The 14,957-nt window shown below is 41.7% G+C and overlaps 3 protein-coding genes and 1 long non-coding RNA gene across 8 annotated transcripts in view; 2 read left to right on the forward strand and 2 right to left on the reverse strand.

The window, feature by feature from the left end:
- LOC127751660 (uncharacterized) overlaps positions 1 to 1,560 on the reverse strand; it is a 34,439-nt gene extending 32,879 nt beyond the window's left edge. Inside the window, exons 1-2 of the long non-coding RNA XR_008012205.1 lie at positions 1,386 to 1,560; positions 1,011 to 1,144 (exon numbers count right to left, since the gene is read on the reverse strand). This is a non-coding gene — a long non-coding RNA (uncharacterized LOC127751660). The remainder of the gene's footprint in view (positions 1 to 1,010; positions 1,145 to 1,385) is intronic.
- Positions 1,561 to 2,205: 645 nt separating this feature from the next.
- LOC113208274 (biogenesis of lysosome-related organelles complex 1 subunit 4) lies at positions 2,206 to 3,162 on the reverse strand. The gene is made up of 4 exons (XM_026425216.2): positions 3,013 to 3,162; positions 2,816 to 2,887; positions 2,513 to 2,737; positions 2,206 to 2,427 (listed from the first exon to the last, which is right to left on the reverse strand). Exons 1-4 carry the CDS (start codon positions 3,070 to 3,072, stop codon positions 2,296 to 2,298), a joined length of 489 nt encoding a protein of 162 aa, XP_026281001.1. The 5' UTR covers positions 3,073 to 3,162; the 3' UTR covers positions 2,206 to 2,295.
- Positions 3,063 to 6,864, forward strand: LOC113208272 (RAB6-interacting golgin). Of its 5 annotated transcripts, none has more exons than XM_026425215.2 (9): positions 3,063 to 3,162; positions 3,254 to 3,420; positions 3,528 to 3,602; positions 3,742 to 3,884; positions 4,177 to 4,481; positions 4,752 to 4,784; positions 5,390 to 5,530; positions 5,611 to 5,785; positions 5,882 to 6,864. In XM_026425215.2, the coding sequence occupies exons 3-9, from the start codon at positions 3,545 to 3,547 to the stop codon at positions 6,047 to 6,049; spliced, it is 1,023 nt and encodes a 340-aa protein (XP_026281000.1). In that variant the 5' UTR covers positions 3,063 to 3,162; positions 3,254 to 3,420; positions 3,528 to 3,544; the 3' UTR covers positions 6,050 to 6,864. The 5 variants fall into 5 exon arrangements, with proteins under 5 accessions (XP_026281000.1, XP_026280998.1, XP_052131541.1 ...); XM_026425213.2 differs by having other exon boundaries at positions 3,254 to 3,353; positions 3,451 to 3,602; XM_052275581.1 differs by having other exon boundaries at positions 3,254 to 3,602.
- A 449-nt stretch (positions 6,865 to 7,313) lies between these two features.
- On the forward strand, positions 7,314 to 12,993 carry LOC113208271 (protein TRC8 homolog). Its single transcript, XM_026425212.2, has 8 exons — positions 7,314 to 7,708; positions 8,218 to 8,369; positions 8,466 to 8,684; positions 8,757 to 9,027; positions 9,120 to 9,296; positions 9,381 to 9,697; positions 9,820 to 10,058; positions 10,179 to 12,993. The coding sequence occupies exons 1-8, from the start codon at positions 7,465 to 7,467 to the stop codon at positions 10,450 to 10,452; spliced, it is 1,893 nt and encodes a 630-aa protein (XP_026280997.1). The 5' UTR covers positions 7,314 to 7,464; the 3' UTR covers positions 10,453 to 12,993.
- The last annotated feature ends 1,964 nt before the right edge of the window (positions 12,994 to 14,957 follow it).

Here is a 14,957-nt window from a genome sequence, read left to right on the forward strand (position 1 = left end):
GGCGGGGCGGGGCGGGGCGGGGGGTCTTACACGCCTCTCCCAAGCCTTTTGCAGCAGTTGGACCACATTGCACGTTTTTGGCCAATTCACGGAGCCCGTAAGCGTGACGAGTAATCAAGCCTTGTATTCTGTATACCAGCCGAGAAGGGGAATCTAGTAATTTTGCGCCTCTTTCGGGGCGTCGAGGTTCCCCTCTCCCTCCATCATCTCCTCGGCAGTGTTCTCTTCTGCCTAATTCGCCCCCCCCCCCTCTCGTCACAATTTCTCGACAACTTTCTAGATGTCGTTTTCACGAATTTTAAAATTTTGTTTGTGGCGAGGCGCACTCATTCATAAACCGAGATTCATTCACCAAGAATAAAACGCTCGCCAATTTCAGGCGCTCATCCAGAGGGGGCGGGGGCATTGGGTTCGTCGACCCGGCCAGGCCCTAAACAAGACGCCTGTTGGGTTGTCCCCCCCCCCCCTTACACACAGACACATTCTCAGACACACGTTTGATCCGCTCCTTATCAAGTTTCGCCTCTAAATCCGGCATTTTACTGAATCCTGACAAGGAAAATGCAAATGGTTAGGAGATGTAAGCAAGTCATCGACTTCTCACATCCGAGAATTTCATTCTCGGTTATTTCTGGAAAGAACAAGTTGTTCAAGTGCCGATCCAGGCGAAGTCTGTGAATGACGGGCGCGATTCGGACGAGAAGTATCGGCCGACGCCCTCTAGTTGGGACACACGTAGGGCAGCCTGAGAGGACGGAGGAGAGAAGGGGGCCAGGGTGAGAGGGGCTCGGCGTTGTCAGGATACGATTCAATTGCCCGCATGGCGACCATAAATCGTGGCAGCCCCTCCATTAGACGAGAATTTGACGCTCGGCCGTCCGCGTCCGCCCCGCGCGCGCCCCGTCCCATCTCAAGCGTGGCTGAGAAGTCTAGGTGGGCGTGTGTCTTTCCGTGCCCGTGGCCCCTTGGCAGGGCGGTGGGGGGGGGCTCCACCTCCACCTCGCTCTTACCTCGTAAATTTCCCCGAAATTACAGGTGTAGCAGAGCAGTCCTCGCAGCCATCCTTCGCGCATGCTTCGCTGGAGTCCGCACTCCGTGGCGTGGCATGGCGCGGCCGCGGCAGCGGTAGCGCCCTGCCTGCCAACTGAAGACTACTCTTGAGGAGCGAGGCGCGAGCGCGAGCGAGAGCGAGCTTCTGCTGCTGAGAGCCCGATGCGAGAGGGTAGGGTTCGACGGCCCCAGTCTACTATACTGAGACCAGCCTAAGGTCGCGACTGGGCTAGCACAGGCGGTATAGGAGTTTGCGGGCGAGAGGGGGTGAGGAAAATCGCGATCTTAGGCTGGTCTGCCTTTATACTACATTGTTCCACGAGCTCCAAACTGACCTGCAATGCGGACGAACTGGATTGGCGAGAACAACCGACACTGGATATAATGTGACATAATAATGGAGTCAGATGGAGTCTTCCTCCGGTCTTCGTGTGTTTTCGGTCCGGCGACAAGGCGATGACCCGTGGCTCCCGTGGCGTGGCAGTGGCGCCCTGGCGCGGTGGGTGGTGGTAGAAGTAGGAACTTGTGCGATTGGTGCATTTGCCGCTCCCCACGCACCCTATGGTATAAAAAAATAAGAAAAGGGGAAAATATTTATGGAAAGTACACAAACGCACGATTTGTTTAGCGGAGTCCAAACTACGTTCGCGCATTATGTACGCGTTATTGTCACTCTACGTTCATCAGTGACCTTGCCCACATCAGGCTAAGGGGTCGTCCACATTACGTCACTCTATTTTTGGTAGTTTTCGACCCCCTTCCCTCCCCCCACGTCACGCGGCTAACCTAACCTTTCAATGCTTTGGGTATAGGACCGTCACGCTCGCGTAGACACCCCCCCCCCCCAAACGCGTGACGTAATATCTGGACAACCCTGAAGTACAAAGCCCGGTACAAAAATATTTCGGGATCCAACAGTCGTCGTGTCGGTCGAGTGGCCGATCGCACATTGCCCCTGCCCCCGGCGCACTGCCAGGAAGGGCAGGCGGCACCCGCCTGGTTGATAGGCCACCCCTTCGACGCCTGCGCGTACTGGTTGCGGATTTGCCGGCGGTCTCTATTGAAAGGCTTCGGTTTACAGTTTACACTCTGCACAAACATTGCCTGTGGGAGAAATGTCAAGGCTGCACTCTAGTTCAATAAATACAGAACTCCTTTCTTTCATAAAAAAATGATCATTCATAAATATTTTATTGAACAACAAGTAACAAGGTTTGTGAAGAGAGGCTAATAATAAATACAGTCTTATTCCGACTGAGCTGAGGAATTTTCTGGTGATGATGTAAAAACTCTGTCAGCGCTAAAAATGTCAGGTGATGTAAATGTTGATGATTGGCCTACTCTTGAAGGGCCCGCTATGTCAACGACTGGTTTCTTCTACAGGAAAGCAACAGAAACATTACCAAGTAGGAAAATGAAATTTGATGAACTTTCAGATGAGCTACCCACATTGCATACTTACAGTGAATAGAGATCCAAGAGCTTTCAATAAAGGAGCTCCGTCTGATGCATTAGCCTCTGTCTCGGCAGTGTTTAAAAGAGATTCTAGTTTATCCATATCGCCTTTAACTCTAGTGACAAGGCATTCTAATCCATCAATACGATCACCCAGCTGTTTCAGTTCATCTTTTCTCCCTAAAATTTCAGTTGTCAAAGTATTCACAGCCTGGAAACCATCTGCCTCCACCTACACAAAACAAAACAAAAAAGCCTACAATCATGCGAACACTAGCTTCCGTGAACAGTTGTCTCTGAATCAACTTACCATGTGTATGAGGCTTTGGAATTCCTCTAACCGTGTAAGCATATCTTCCACAGATTCTGTCGCCGAACTAAGCTGCAACCACATTTCAAGAATTACTCTACTAAAATGTTGGAAACTAAGGCCAAAAGGTTGACCTCTTGTCACGAATGATGTGATACTGTCACTACGCTGAAAACATTTAACTTGTTAATTCTTACCTCCTTTGTCAGGTCGACTTTCAAAAACGCAGCATAGTCATCTGCTAATTCGGGAACCATGTTTCTTTATAACGCAAACGGAAAAGAAAACTGACAGAAATCTGACAGTACCAACAGCAACAGCACAAACGACGTGTCTTCTGCTTATCTGTACGTAAACAAAGTAAAGTAGTCGAGGTTGGGTATATTCTTTTCGACGACAAATCCCCTGACTGACCAAAGTGACCAACGTTATTTGCAGGTGATGTTTTGCCAGCACTACAAAATTCTCATAGTGTTGTTTACACTTAACCTAGAAAATAAAGTTCATCAAAGTTCAAGTGTCGTTTGGTGTCGTTAATGTTAGTGTTCGAGGAGTATAACATTAAATAGTTGTTCAAAGGCAGGAAAAGCAAATATTTCGTGGAAGTACGTTTTGTAAACATTTTGTCTGCGTAGGGCACGTTTCACTCCATTTCAGGAATAGTCTCAGTTATTGAATGTAATGATGGCTGTGATGTGGGATGGATTTTCAGAGGAAGATATCACTAAGATGAGGTCAGGGTTGGATGTAGCAGATACCTGTCATAGCAGCCATAAAAACTATACCGGTAAGATATCCACTGGTGAAATAAACAAGCCTAAACCACCAATAACAGCAACGACAATAACGACAAAAATCCTCTAGACTTTACTAACAACCTGTTGGTTGTTGTTATTTGGCTAATTCATATCTCCTTGTTGATCTAGATGTTGGTGCCTCTCACAACGGAAAGAGAAAACCCACCCTTGGATCAGTTAGAAAAATTACTGAAGATGGGTTAACAAAAAATGGCACTAAACAGAAAGAAAATGCTACACCTGATCTTCAGTTGAGGGAGTTGACAAGTCAGGTAAAGTATCATCTTACTCAGCAAGCTCCCCTTTTTTTTTCTAAAGAACTGTTGGGCGTTGCAAGTATTTTTTATTTTTTTTCAATTTATTTGGTGTGTGTATGTGTTGGAATCAGGATGCTTTTTTGGTGAATGGAAATCGGAGTGCACGTGTTACTGTATTGAGTTGTTAGAGGAAGTGTGTGGGACTTTTCCCTTTCAATATTTAAGCGATGCATGTATAACTGTTTAAAATGGTTAATGGAAGAGTATTGGACTTCTCCCTTATGCGACATTCAAACTGTTTCTGTAGGTCAGTAGCGAGCTTCGCAGTCTTGAAAGCGGTACTGAACCAGTCTCCGAATTCTCTAGGAATTCTCAAGATGCTACCTCTGGTAACAAATTGGAAACCAATGATTTCTCTCCTGAAACATTACAGTCCTATAAAAATTTAGTTGAGGATCAAAGGAAATCATTAACGGCAAAGCTAGTTTTACCATCTTTGTCACAACCACCCCCTGCTGCCATCAACTTAAGTGATTTCAGAGCTAAGCACAAGCTGATGGAAGAACAGAATCGAGCTCGGAAGGTTTACTTGGCGAAAGCACTTGAAGATAGGTAAGATGAATGTCAAAACTTTTTCCTCTCCACCAGCTGAATATGTACTCTCTTTTTCAATGGATTATGTCTTACAGTAGGCACCACATTATACAACATGAAATATGCCGTGTTTAAGTAGAGGGGAAATGAGTTCAAAATTACAAACTGCACACATTTTACAAAATTATTTATCTTGTACTATGAATATTCTGCTCCATATGGTTCAGAAGCTGGTCTTGTTCAGATCTTTTCCATTCTTTTTTATGCTGCTTAATGTGACTGTTCAAGACACCAAGGAAATCCAAATATCCTACCAATCAGGTATTGCGTGTTTGAGTAGTTTAGCTGAGTTTATCTACTTCTTTATTGGTACTACTTTAGAATCAATTCTTGGTGTATGGTTTAAGTAGATTGCATGGTATTTGTTGTCAGTTTTGTGTTGCTTCTTAGGTGTACTTACCTGCTAGAACAATGTTTGTTGTGTGTACACTTGGTGTGTGATCAACATCATTTGTCAGAAAGATATATGGTACTGATAAAACTCTAGATTGAGATAGCTGATATTGTTGTTTCGCTCCCTGGTGTACCAAGAAAGTGTGTAGTCTTCTTTTTAATCTCTCTCAGAGGAGTTGCCTTACAGTTCCAGTCCCTTGAATTATTCACATAATTAGCAATATATTCGTAATCTATGGCTGGTTTCATCTTTAGGCAACAATTTGAGTCATCCCCCCACTATGTTAGGTGTGTTACCTGGAAAATTAAAGATTATCATTTTAATCATTTAAAAGAGTTACTAGTTTTTTAATTATATACAATTTTAATGAGATTATTTGTCTTCCCCAATATTCTTTTTTCTTTGCAGTGGTACTCTTCATGACATGAGTTAAACAATCTCTTTCAACTTATCTTTTCTTTATTTTGGGCAGGAAAAAGCAAACTCATGAAGAACAACTCCGTCTAAGCATGATTCAAGAGGAACTCCAAAAACTAGATCAGCGCCTCAGTTGTGATGTTTCTATTATTCGCAACCAGATTGAAGCAGCCAGTCTTGAATTCATGGAAGCCCAGTAAGAGTAAAACCTGTTAATTATTATTAATCTAATCTCTAAAAATATTAATAACAATTTTCTGTACTGCTCTGATGAAGGAAACGTTATGACCGAGCAGAAAAGGAATTCCTTGATGCAAAACTTCTCCTCTATACCAAGTTGGAACGAAAAGAGTTGCTGACACATCACCTTTGCACTATTATTGAGCAAAACGAGATGAGAAAAGCTCAAAAACTCTCTGAACTGATGGAAAAACTACAAATGCCTGATTCGGTAGGTGAAGTTACTCCCTGCCCATTCATTCTATTTGGTAATGCCTTCTCCATTGCTCATTTTCATCCCAGTTTAAACAATTTCTTTTCTTACTAGGACGTGCCTGAAGTGCACCGAGGAAATGAAATGACAGGGTGTGATCCGCCTGGTTCAGAATCAAAAAGTAATCTATCTTCAGAGATCATCCTCACACCCTCATCAGTTGTACTTTCTCAAACTCAATTGGATATTCCAAATGGAGAAAAAAACAATTCTGAAGCATGATGGCTGGACAGAACTTTTCTGTAAAATGATATTTAAAACTAGTAGTTACTTATATATTTTTTAAAATGTGTTATGACTGCATATCTAAGACTACCTTGTTATTGTCACTTACATTGGTATTTTAATTTAATGTTTTCAAGTTTAGGGTAATTGTTATAATACCTGACACCATATATTTTTGTTTGTTCACTCAAACATAACTTTCTATTATCATATTGGGTCAGTAACTGTATTTGTGGCTCGTGGCAATCTTCAATCACATAAAAAAGCCCTTAAACCTAACTGCAGTAAATACCACAGCTAATGTTAAATAGATACTTAAGGAAAAACTTGTGTTGTCTCATGGAGGTGCATACACATACGTAATCAAGGTGTTTTTGGTTCTTGATTCCTTACTAGCTCTGTACTTTGTCCCTACACTTTAAGGTATCTTAGCTCACCATCATGTTGTTGCTACCTCTTAGCTTGTCCACAGCGATTAGTGTAAGCCTCTAAGTATAGTCTTCCATATCAAGATCACTTGAAAAAATTAAAATTGTAAGTCTGTTCTGTGCCTAGTTACAATATGTGTGATGAATGAGATCTGTTTAGTTTAACTGGAATCTGTGAAATGTCAGTCTTTAGAAAGTGCATTTATTTGCTTTTACACCTAACACATCTTTGAATCCAGTTTTAAATCGTGATATTCTGCTTTAAATATATATATAATATTCACCGAGTTTCTCTCATCACAGCTTTGTATCAATTGACTGTTAATGTGCTTTTGTTGTTTGTTCAGTGAAAGCAAATTTGTGATAAACATTTTCCTTCAGTTATTTTCTTTCATTTTTCACATAGTAATATGTTGTGTCCTTTACCATTTGCATTCATTGTGTATTTGAGTTATGTACCTTTAGAAAAGAACTTATGTTGAATTATTTCACAACCACCAATTAAGTAATCAGCAACGTATGTTAGTACATGTCTATTAAATATTATTTGGGTCAGCCCTGTTTGTCGAACTATGTGTGTATTTATGTTTTGGATTAAAATACATTTGCAGTATCGTGTCAACCAAATGCATTTTCAATATTGTTGGTTACCTCCTTTCATTTCAATGCTAATTATCTCTTTCGCGGCCGTCAATGAATTATTTATACCATGTTTATTTATAACATGCATCACGAATGTTTCAAGCCCAGCTTGCCGTTTAAATACGAACAGGGAAAACGATGAATAAACACACGAAGGTTGGAATACTGGTGCGCTCGTCGCGCTCTCTAGTGAGTCGACGTTGCAGTAGCGGTCAGTTGGTGTTGATGTGTGTATCCATGACTTTGGACGATGACGTATTGGTTAGGATCACAACAATCAGACTTTTTCTCGTATTTAGTTAATAACAAAAGTGAAAAAATTGTGAAAGTGTGAACATTGCGATGCCAGAAGTAGTACAGTCAAATCTACAGTCCAAAATGACGCTTTACGTCCAAAAGATCCTGAAATCTCTAGAAGTAGTTTTACGTGTACCACCACTGTTTGTTATTGATGAAATCCTCAAAAATATGGGGTCTGCATCTCCCATTGACATTTCACTTGATTTGGCCGAAGAAAATGACAGGAACGTATTAGATTACCATGTCATCATCGTAGCCCTAGTGAAATTCATGTGTGGAACTCTAGGTAAGTGGCCCTCTTTGCAGTTTCTTTCAGTGTTAAGCCAAGATACAGCTTTGTTTTTTTACCTCATGCTCCTGTTTATCATTGTGTCGATATTTTAAAAAGTTTAATATCCAGCGCTTTGTAGTCGTGTTGTGATACATAAAAATTTGCCTCTGTCAGGTTAACCTTCTTAACTGTCAATTGTTTTAAAAATTTGTGTGTGTTTGTTTGTTTCATATTGTTTTCATTATTCTGAGATCGGAAAGTATAATTTGCTAATGCATAATTTGGTTATGTTGAATTTCTCAGGTTTCCTTCCTATCCTTGAATACCATAAAACACATAGGTCTATGGCGAATCAACCATACTCTAGTCATTTGATCAAACTTTTAATGAAATTAAATATAACTTCATGGGGCTATATCCCCTGAAACCTTTTGCTTTGTTGGCACTTTAATTACTTTTTCAAACATGCATACTCATTTCAACCACGCTTTATTTTTCTTAATTCTCCTTAATTTATATTACAGGTTGTATCTTAGCAGTTTGTGTTTTTGTTTTATGGACAAACAATCTTGTGAAAGTGTATCGACACTTAGGGTCAGTCCTGATAATCTTTGCCTTGTACTGGGCCAATGTCACTTACGTTGATTCAATTCTTGGTCAGCAAAGTATTATGAAGGTGAGACCGGCAATGGTACAATTAATTTGTATTTGTATACCTTGTCCTAGCTTATTTGTTCTCATTTGGTTTTCTGATCATGTCTTTTTATTCCAGAACCAGGGTGTTGATGTCCTTCATCTTCAGCCCTTTGGATTAAACCGATTCTTTGAATTTCACAAATCATATGCTGTCAAGAATATTGCATATTGGTACCCTATTCTCCAGGGTGTGTTAACAACCCTCTTCTCAACTGTTTACCAAGGTCCTAGGCCTCCCTTTTTATTGCTATTCATGTACATTTCACCAATAGTTCTAACCCTATCCCCACTGCCTGTGAGTATTAAGTGTGTCAGTTTGATCTGGAGATAAATCTCTACCTTCTCTAAGCTTTTGTTTCATTTACAGGTTGCCATAACTGCTCACACTCCTCTTATGTGTGCCATTATACCTCTACTTTTGATTAAATATGTTATATGGGTAAATGTAACGCCTGCTACTCAAACTCTGTATTCTGGTTACCGCCATGTGCACACTATGCTCTCAAACTTTGGTATGGCGACTTTTGTTGAAGCCGAATGGACAAGACTGAATGTTCCAAGCGTCCTACTTACATTCTGGATTATGCGAGTCTCAGGACATGCTGGCCTTCTAACCATGGAATATCTCCAATCTGGTGGTAAATATTTTGGTATTAATACTTTTAAAATTAATGTTCTGCCCTTCAGTTTATTAACAAAAAAAATGTTATCTTCTTTCATCTACTTGTAGTGAGCACACCATTGCCAGAACTATTGCACCAAATGGCAAAGGCCTTGCTAGTTGGTGGGTGTGATACTTTAATAGCTGTATTAGGCATGACCAGCGTAGTCAGTTATTTGTGTTATTATTTGGGATGCCTATTCCAATGGGCTCTTCTTGCAGAGGAAGATGAAGAAAAGCCCATAGGTGAGTTGGATTATCAGTACTTTACATTTTTCATGTTTCCTTTCCATCACCCCAAAACAACTTATTTTCATTTCTTGTTTACAGGAACTGTTTCGGCAATGCTGTTTTATGTCTTGGCACTGCAGGCAGGATTAACAAGCTGTGACCCTGAGAAGCGTTTAGTTCGGCTCAGCCGAAATATTTGTCTACTTTTTACTGCACTTTTACATTTTGTGCATAATTATGTCCATCCGCTTCTCCTGTCACTTTCTGCAAGCCACAACCCAGCCCTGCACAGACATTTAAGAGCTCTTGGTGTAGCTGTATTCATAATAGTATTTCCTATATCCTTGCTCATTTTCCTCTGGTCTCATCATGAACTCAGTACTTGGCTTCTAGCTGTGTCTGCTTTTAGTGTTGAAGTAAGTAAAGTATTTTCTCCTTTCCGTACTCTTATTCATCTTCTAATCTGAAATCATTGTGTGTGGGAACTTCAACCTCACTGTGGTTTACGTTATACACACAAATATTTTTTGTTCCCCAGGTTATTGTGAAAGTAATAGTATCTCTCATGATCTATTCTCTTTTCCTTTTGGATGCATACCGCTCAACATTTTGGGAAAAGCTCGATGATTATGTGTACTACATTCAAGCTTTTGGCCATGTAGTTGAATTTAGCTTTGGAATCCTCCTGTTCATGAACAGTGCATGGGTTTTGGTGTTTGAGGCTGGTGGTGCAGTGCGAGCAGTGATGGTTGGAATCCATGCATACTTCAATATCTGGTAAATTAATGATTACTTTTACTATGTGGTTAATATGCCACAACCAATATCTTACACAATGTATTATGGATTGCCCATAATCTTTATTTAAGTGAACTTAATTTTTTTTTTTTTCAATAGGTGTGATGCTCAAGCTGGATGGCGAGTGTTTATGAAGAGAAGAACTGCTGTTAACAAAATTAACTCATTACCAGAAGCTTCACCACAACAGCTCCAGGCTCTAAATGATGTTTGTTCTATCTGCTACTCAGAGATGGTATCAGCCAAAATCACTCGTTGCAACCACTTTTTCCATGGGGTATGCCTCCGAAAGTGGTTGTATGTTCAAGATAGGTGCCCTCTGTGCCATGATATTTTGTATAGAGTTGCAAGTCAAGAACAGCTTTCGCAGTGAACAGCAGTACTTCATACTGTGGACTGAATCTAATGGCATCTGTAATTATTTAGTAAACCATTTTCTGTATGATGTGATATTTTAGGTGTGCCCAGTTTGGCACTAAATTGTTTTTTTCATCAAAACAATGCAGGCTGTGACTAAGCAGTGTTTGTTTAATGGCTCCCTTTATATTTTTACTTTTTAGTTATTTTATCAACAACAAAAAGCTTTCAACATGAACAACTCAAATAAATGTGTAGAGTTTTTATTATTTATGTACCAGCTTTGCTATTTACTTGTTCAATCAGGAGAGATAATGTGGATTTACGATCCGAACGCTCCGAGTGCTGTTGGGGCGAGAGTTGTGGTTGGCGGGGGAGAACAACGCCCCCGAATCAATTCCCTCACCCCAACTACACTCGCAGCGTTCCTATCGTGAATGCACCTAAAAGTGGCTCTACTCTTGTGATGATTTTTTTCTACTGTTTAGTTTGTTGTTTATTTTCTAATTTTTGAAATTGTTACACAGTGATGCATCAAGTAGCAATCCCTCCATTATAGAGAGTACTTATTATGTTTTAATTTAAGATAAACTCCCATTTATGTATTCCCCATTCCAGGCTATTTTTGCCAATGCAATTAGTTTATCTAAAATGTACTTAAGTATCTATCCTTACACGATATTAAAGGTAATTTGTCCAACACTTTGTTAGAGATGCAAAGTGATTAGAGTCTTCCAAGGCATCTTGTTTGTAGCATATTGCATACCCGGGTTATACCAGCACCTGACTCCATTCTATGGGAGGTGTATAAATTTTTTCTATTGAGTCAATTCGATTGGGAAACTTTTGGCCTACCCTAATGATGTAGCTCAATGTGTCATTCCAAGTAAATTAGTTTCTTTTCAGAAACTTTTTCAATTAATACCTGTATACATTTTGGATATATTTCCCACCTTATTACAGATGTTAACCATTCCATCTAGTTTTGTACTGAACTTTTTGTATTTGGTGTTCCAACATGGTTAAGAGTTAGGCTTGTGTCATCTTGGCAGCACACAAATTAGCCTTTTATATACATTGTAGACTAAAAACAAGTTTATACTTTATGAAAAAGTTAAAAATCGATAGTGGATTTAGTATCCTGATACTTCAACATTAACATTTCAAGTAATATTGTATCAAACATTCTTTTCAGCTACCATATTACCTTCGATTTATCAGTTATCTGTTGTACTTTGTTCACCATGGATGTCCTCCAGTAACTGTTTTCTTTTGTAAAGAGAAGTAAGGATATCCATTTTGTAATCTATCCTTTCTTTACTAGTATTATTGTTTAACTGCTTACAAGGAAAGAATATTTGTGTTTAGTTTGTAACAAATGGAGTGTTATTACAATCTTCTGTGATTTTAACTATATTAGTGTATATTGTAAGATATAAAGCTTTTAACTGGTCAACTGCATTTGTGTAAAAAAAATTGAGCATTCTACACAGTGCTATGTAGTATTTAAGTATCACCAATATCATTGATATGGGAGTTTGTTTGGTAGAAATGTAAGGGTGATGACTGGATCTGTGATTTTAGGGTCTCTGTTTGAAATCTGGATGAAAGAATGTTTGAGAGCTTTCATTAGAAAATAATCCTTAATTTTATATGAAAGCATTGTTATGCCACTGGTCCTTACAGCATTGTAGTGTACTTCATTTTATGATTGAGGATTTGAGTCTCCAGTGTCCTTTGTTGAAGGTTTTTTCTTTTTAAAACATATAACACAAATGTGACATGACAATATTTCAGTAGTTTTGGTTTTGACAATCTTGGAGTTTTGAGGAACAGCTTTTACGCCTATGAAAATTAGACCAATTTTATTGTTCAACGCTCATTTTTTTGACAGTAATCTTAAGACTGACCAACTTTATCTGAGCTTCTTGCTTTTCACTGTGGAAATTAATTAATTAATGCTGCCAGTATTTGGAAGCTGCAGTTTGTAGACTCTATAGATAAGTGTAGGAAAGCCCAACTCGCCTTCTTGCTCAAATTCCTATTCTTAAGAGTGTTTAGGAAGCACTGGTAAAACAAGTGTGCATAATTTTAACACCAGCGTGTGCAAGTTATGATTTCAAACATTACATGGTGTTTAACTCAAGTTGCACACTTGAGTGGTGTGCACTTTTTAAACGTTTTGTAAACGTTTAAATTCTGCACACTTTGGCACACACAAATCTACAGGAACCACATTGTGTGCAGCTGATATACTTTTAGGAAGTGTTGAATGTTTAAACACCAATGAACGTTTAACCTAGTTAAACACCACAATGTATTGAGAAAATGCACACTTGAACTTAAATACCAATTGGCGTTTAACATTTCACACTTGTTTTACCAGTGAGGGGACTGTAAAAGAATGTGCCAGGTATTCAGGTCAGGATGCTTTCTCAGTGAGGCCGCATCTAAGGTCCAATGGATTTTCGTGTCTCATAGAGTATGTTAATTTGTCATCTCTGAAAAATGTGAAGTCTGTTATAAAATGCACAAAATATATTTTCTGAAAAGCTTTTCTTGTTGTACTATATTTAACACCATTCCTTCCAAACAAATAATTATGATGGGAAACATGTTAAATTTATCATGACATGCATCCGTTACAGAATGTTGGAATCCTTAACTCAAATATAATGCACACTGTTCATCAAGAAAAGTGTCTACAAGATCACTTAGGATCAGAACGGTTCGCCGCGGGTCTATATACGACCTGTGGAAGATGTCTTTCTAGCCAGACCTTCGGCATCCTTTAGCGGTCGAGTGGATATACTTTCACTAGATGGGCATAAAGGAGTGAAAAAGCGCGATGACACGGGCGGGACGGGTGCTGCCCAGCCCAAGCCCTGTCCCGTCCTGCGGGTTGACTCTCCACCACGCATCGCATTCGTCATGCCGGCCTGCCGGGTGGATGGTGGGGCGGAAAGGGGAGCGGAGCGGTCTAGAAAGAGAAAGAGCGGCGCCCTGCCATACCGAGGAAGGTCGCCGGCCTCACCTCACAAGGGGACTTCGGCAAGTGTAAATTCCCGATCTTGCCTAAGCTCGGCAAAATTCGCTTCTTATCGATGTTGGTGACGAACGCCGGTCATTTTTTTTCCTGGCCGTCATATGCCGAAACTCCCTATAAAAGCGTATAATTTCGAAAAATACAAGTTTCTGATTTTGTACAAATTCCTCTACCACTTTTCGATTTGAGACCTCCTATCATTTTTTGCCCAATTTCATTTTTTTTTCATTTCATTATTTGCTCCCGTAAAGTACCCTAGGAGTTGCCAGGCAGGAAAAAATTCGGTCAATCGTCATCAACATAGACAAGAAACAAATATACTGAGTTTGGGCAAGATCGGGAATTTTCACTTGCCTAAGTCTCCTTGTCAGCGACAAGTTCACAGACCACAAGGTCCCCCAGGAATGTAAGGACAGTATTTGTTGTACCTAAACACGGAAAGTCAGCACAAAGGAAAACTCCTCATTTTACGACATTTTTCTTTGATTGACAACGTTGAACGGCGATCTCGCTGAATTCAATCAGAACCGCGTTTGAATTTGAGTGACGACCCGACGACCCGCTCCCCCAATCGGTATGTCGGCCCTCTTGTCTTCCGCGTTGCTCTAAAACGTGAGCGCACTGTGGGCCGCACAGCAGCGTGGCCGAGTAGGCGGAAAGACCCTTTCCTCTTCTTGTTCCTAACCGGAGTGACACCTCGCCGAAGGCGGACGCTTTTCGCTTTTCCTGGGGCCCCGCCGTCATTCTTACCTGTACGATGGGGCTCCCCGGTTCGGGTTTGGCATGAGCTCGGTCAGGGCCGGGGTGGGGCGGGCGGGCGGCGGCGGGCCAGGCGGGCCCGTCCGGCCGACCGGACAGGAGGCACTGCGAGAGGAATGCGGTTCACCTAGATTCGAGTCGCGAGAGGGAAGGGGAGGGGGATGAGGGCTGAGGGCTGCGAGGGCAGTGCCCCCGTCGGAGTCCCCGCCCCAGCAGGGCGCACAGGGTGGGCGCCCCTCAGCGGCGGGTGCAAGGCGCTAGGCGCTGTAAGCATATCGTGGCATGACCGTAGGTAGAGTGGAGCTTCCAGAGGTCGAGCGCCTGCGAAGTGCGGGGTAGGCCGACCCGCCACACACGGCTGTCCAGGGGCTGCTTCGGCGACCTGGCAGGCGCTAGAGATAGGCAGACCAGCTGCACACCGCTGTCCAGGGGCTGCCTACGGCGACCTGGCAGGCGCTAGAGGTAGGCAGACCCGCAACACACCACTGTCCAGGGGCTGCCTACGGCGACCTGGCAGGAGCTAGGGGTAGGCAGACCCACCACACACCGCTGTCTAGGGGCTGCCTACGGAGACCTGGCAGGCGCTAGACCTAGGCAGATCCGCTACACACCGCTGTCCAAGGGCTGCCTACGGCCACCTGGCAGGCGCTAGAGGTAGGCAGACCCGCCACATACCGCTGTCTGCGGGCTGCCTACGGCCACCTGGCAGGGCGCTA

Source organism: Frankliniella occidentalis, unplaced genomic scaffold (assembly GCF_000697945.3).
Source record: "Frankliniella occidentalis isolate FOCC.00 unplaced genomic scaffold, Focc_3.1 Scaffold666, whole genome shotgun sequence".
NCBI classification, from domain to species: Eukaryota; Metazoa; Arthropoda; class Insecta; order Thysanoptera; family Thripidae; genus Frankliniella; species Frankliniella occidentalis.

What these genes read in the sequence shown, in the direction of transcription:
- LOC113208271 (XM_026425212.2), top strand. Translation starts at nt 7,465, where the DNA reads ATGCCAGAAGTAGTACAGTCAAATCTACAGTCCAAAATGACGCTTTAC. An exon ending in GTCAGCAAAGTATTATGAAG is followed by an intron (nt 8,370 to 8,465) that starts GTGAGACCGGCA and finishes TTTTTATTCCAG; the next exon opens with AACCAGGGTGTTGATGTCCT. An exon ending in CATGCATACTTCAATATCTG is followed by an intron (nt 10,059 to 10,178) that starts GTAAATTAATGA and finishes TTTTTTCAATAG; the next exon opens with GTGTGATGCTCAAGCTGGAT.
- LOC113208274 (XM_026425216.2), bottom strand. Translation starts at nt 3,072, where the DNA reads ATGGTTCCCGAATTAGCAGATGACTATGCTGCGTTTTTGAAAGTCGAC. An exon ending in AAGTCGACCTGACAAAGGAG is followed by an intron (nt 2,888 to 3,012) that starts GTAAGAATTAAC and finishes ATGTGGTTGCAG; the next exon opens with CTTAGTTCGGCGACAGAATC. An exon ending in CTCTTGGATCTCTATTCACT is followed by an intron (nt 2,428 to 2,512) that starts GTAAGTATGCAA and finishes GCTTTCCTGTAG; the next exon opens with AAGAAACCAGTCGTTGACAT.
- LOC113208272 (XM_052275581.1), top strand. Translation starts at nt 3,497, where the DNA reads ATGATGGCTGTGATGTGGGATGGATTTTCAGAGGAAGATATCACTAAG. An exon ending in CCAAATATCCTACCAATCAG is followed by an intron (nt 4,785 to 5,389) that starts GTATTGCGTGTT and finishes TATTTTGGGCAG; the next exon opens with GAAAAAGCAAACTCATGAAG. An exon ending in CTTGAATTCATGGAAGCCCA is followed by an intron (nt 5,531 to 5,610) that starts GTAAGAGTAAAA and finishes GCTCTGATGAAG; the next exon opens with GAAACGTTATGACCGAGCAG.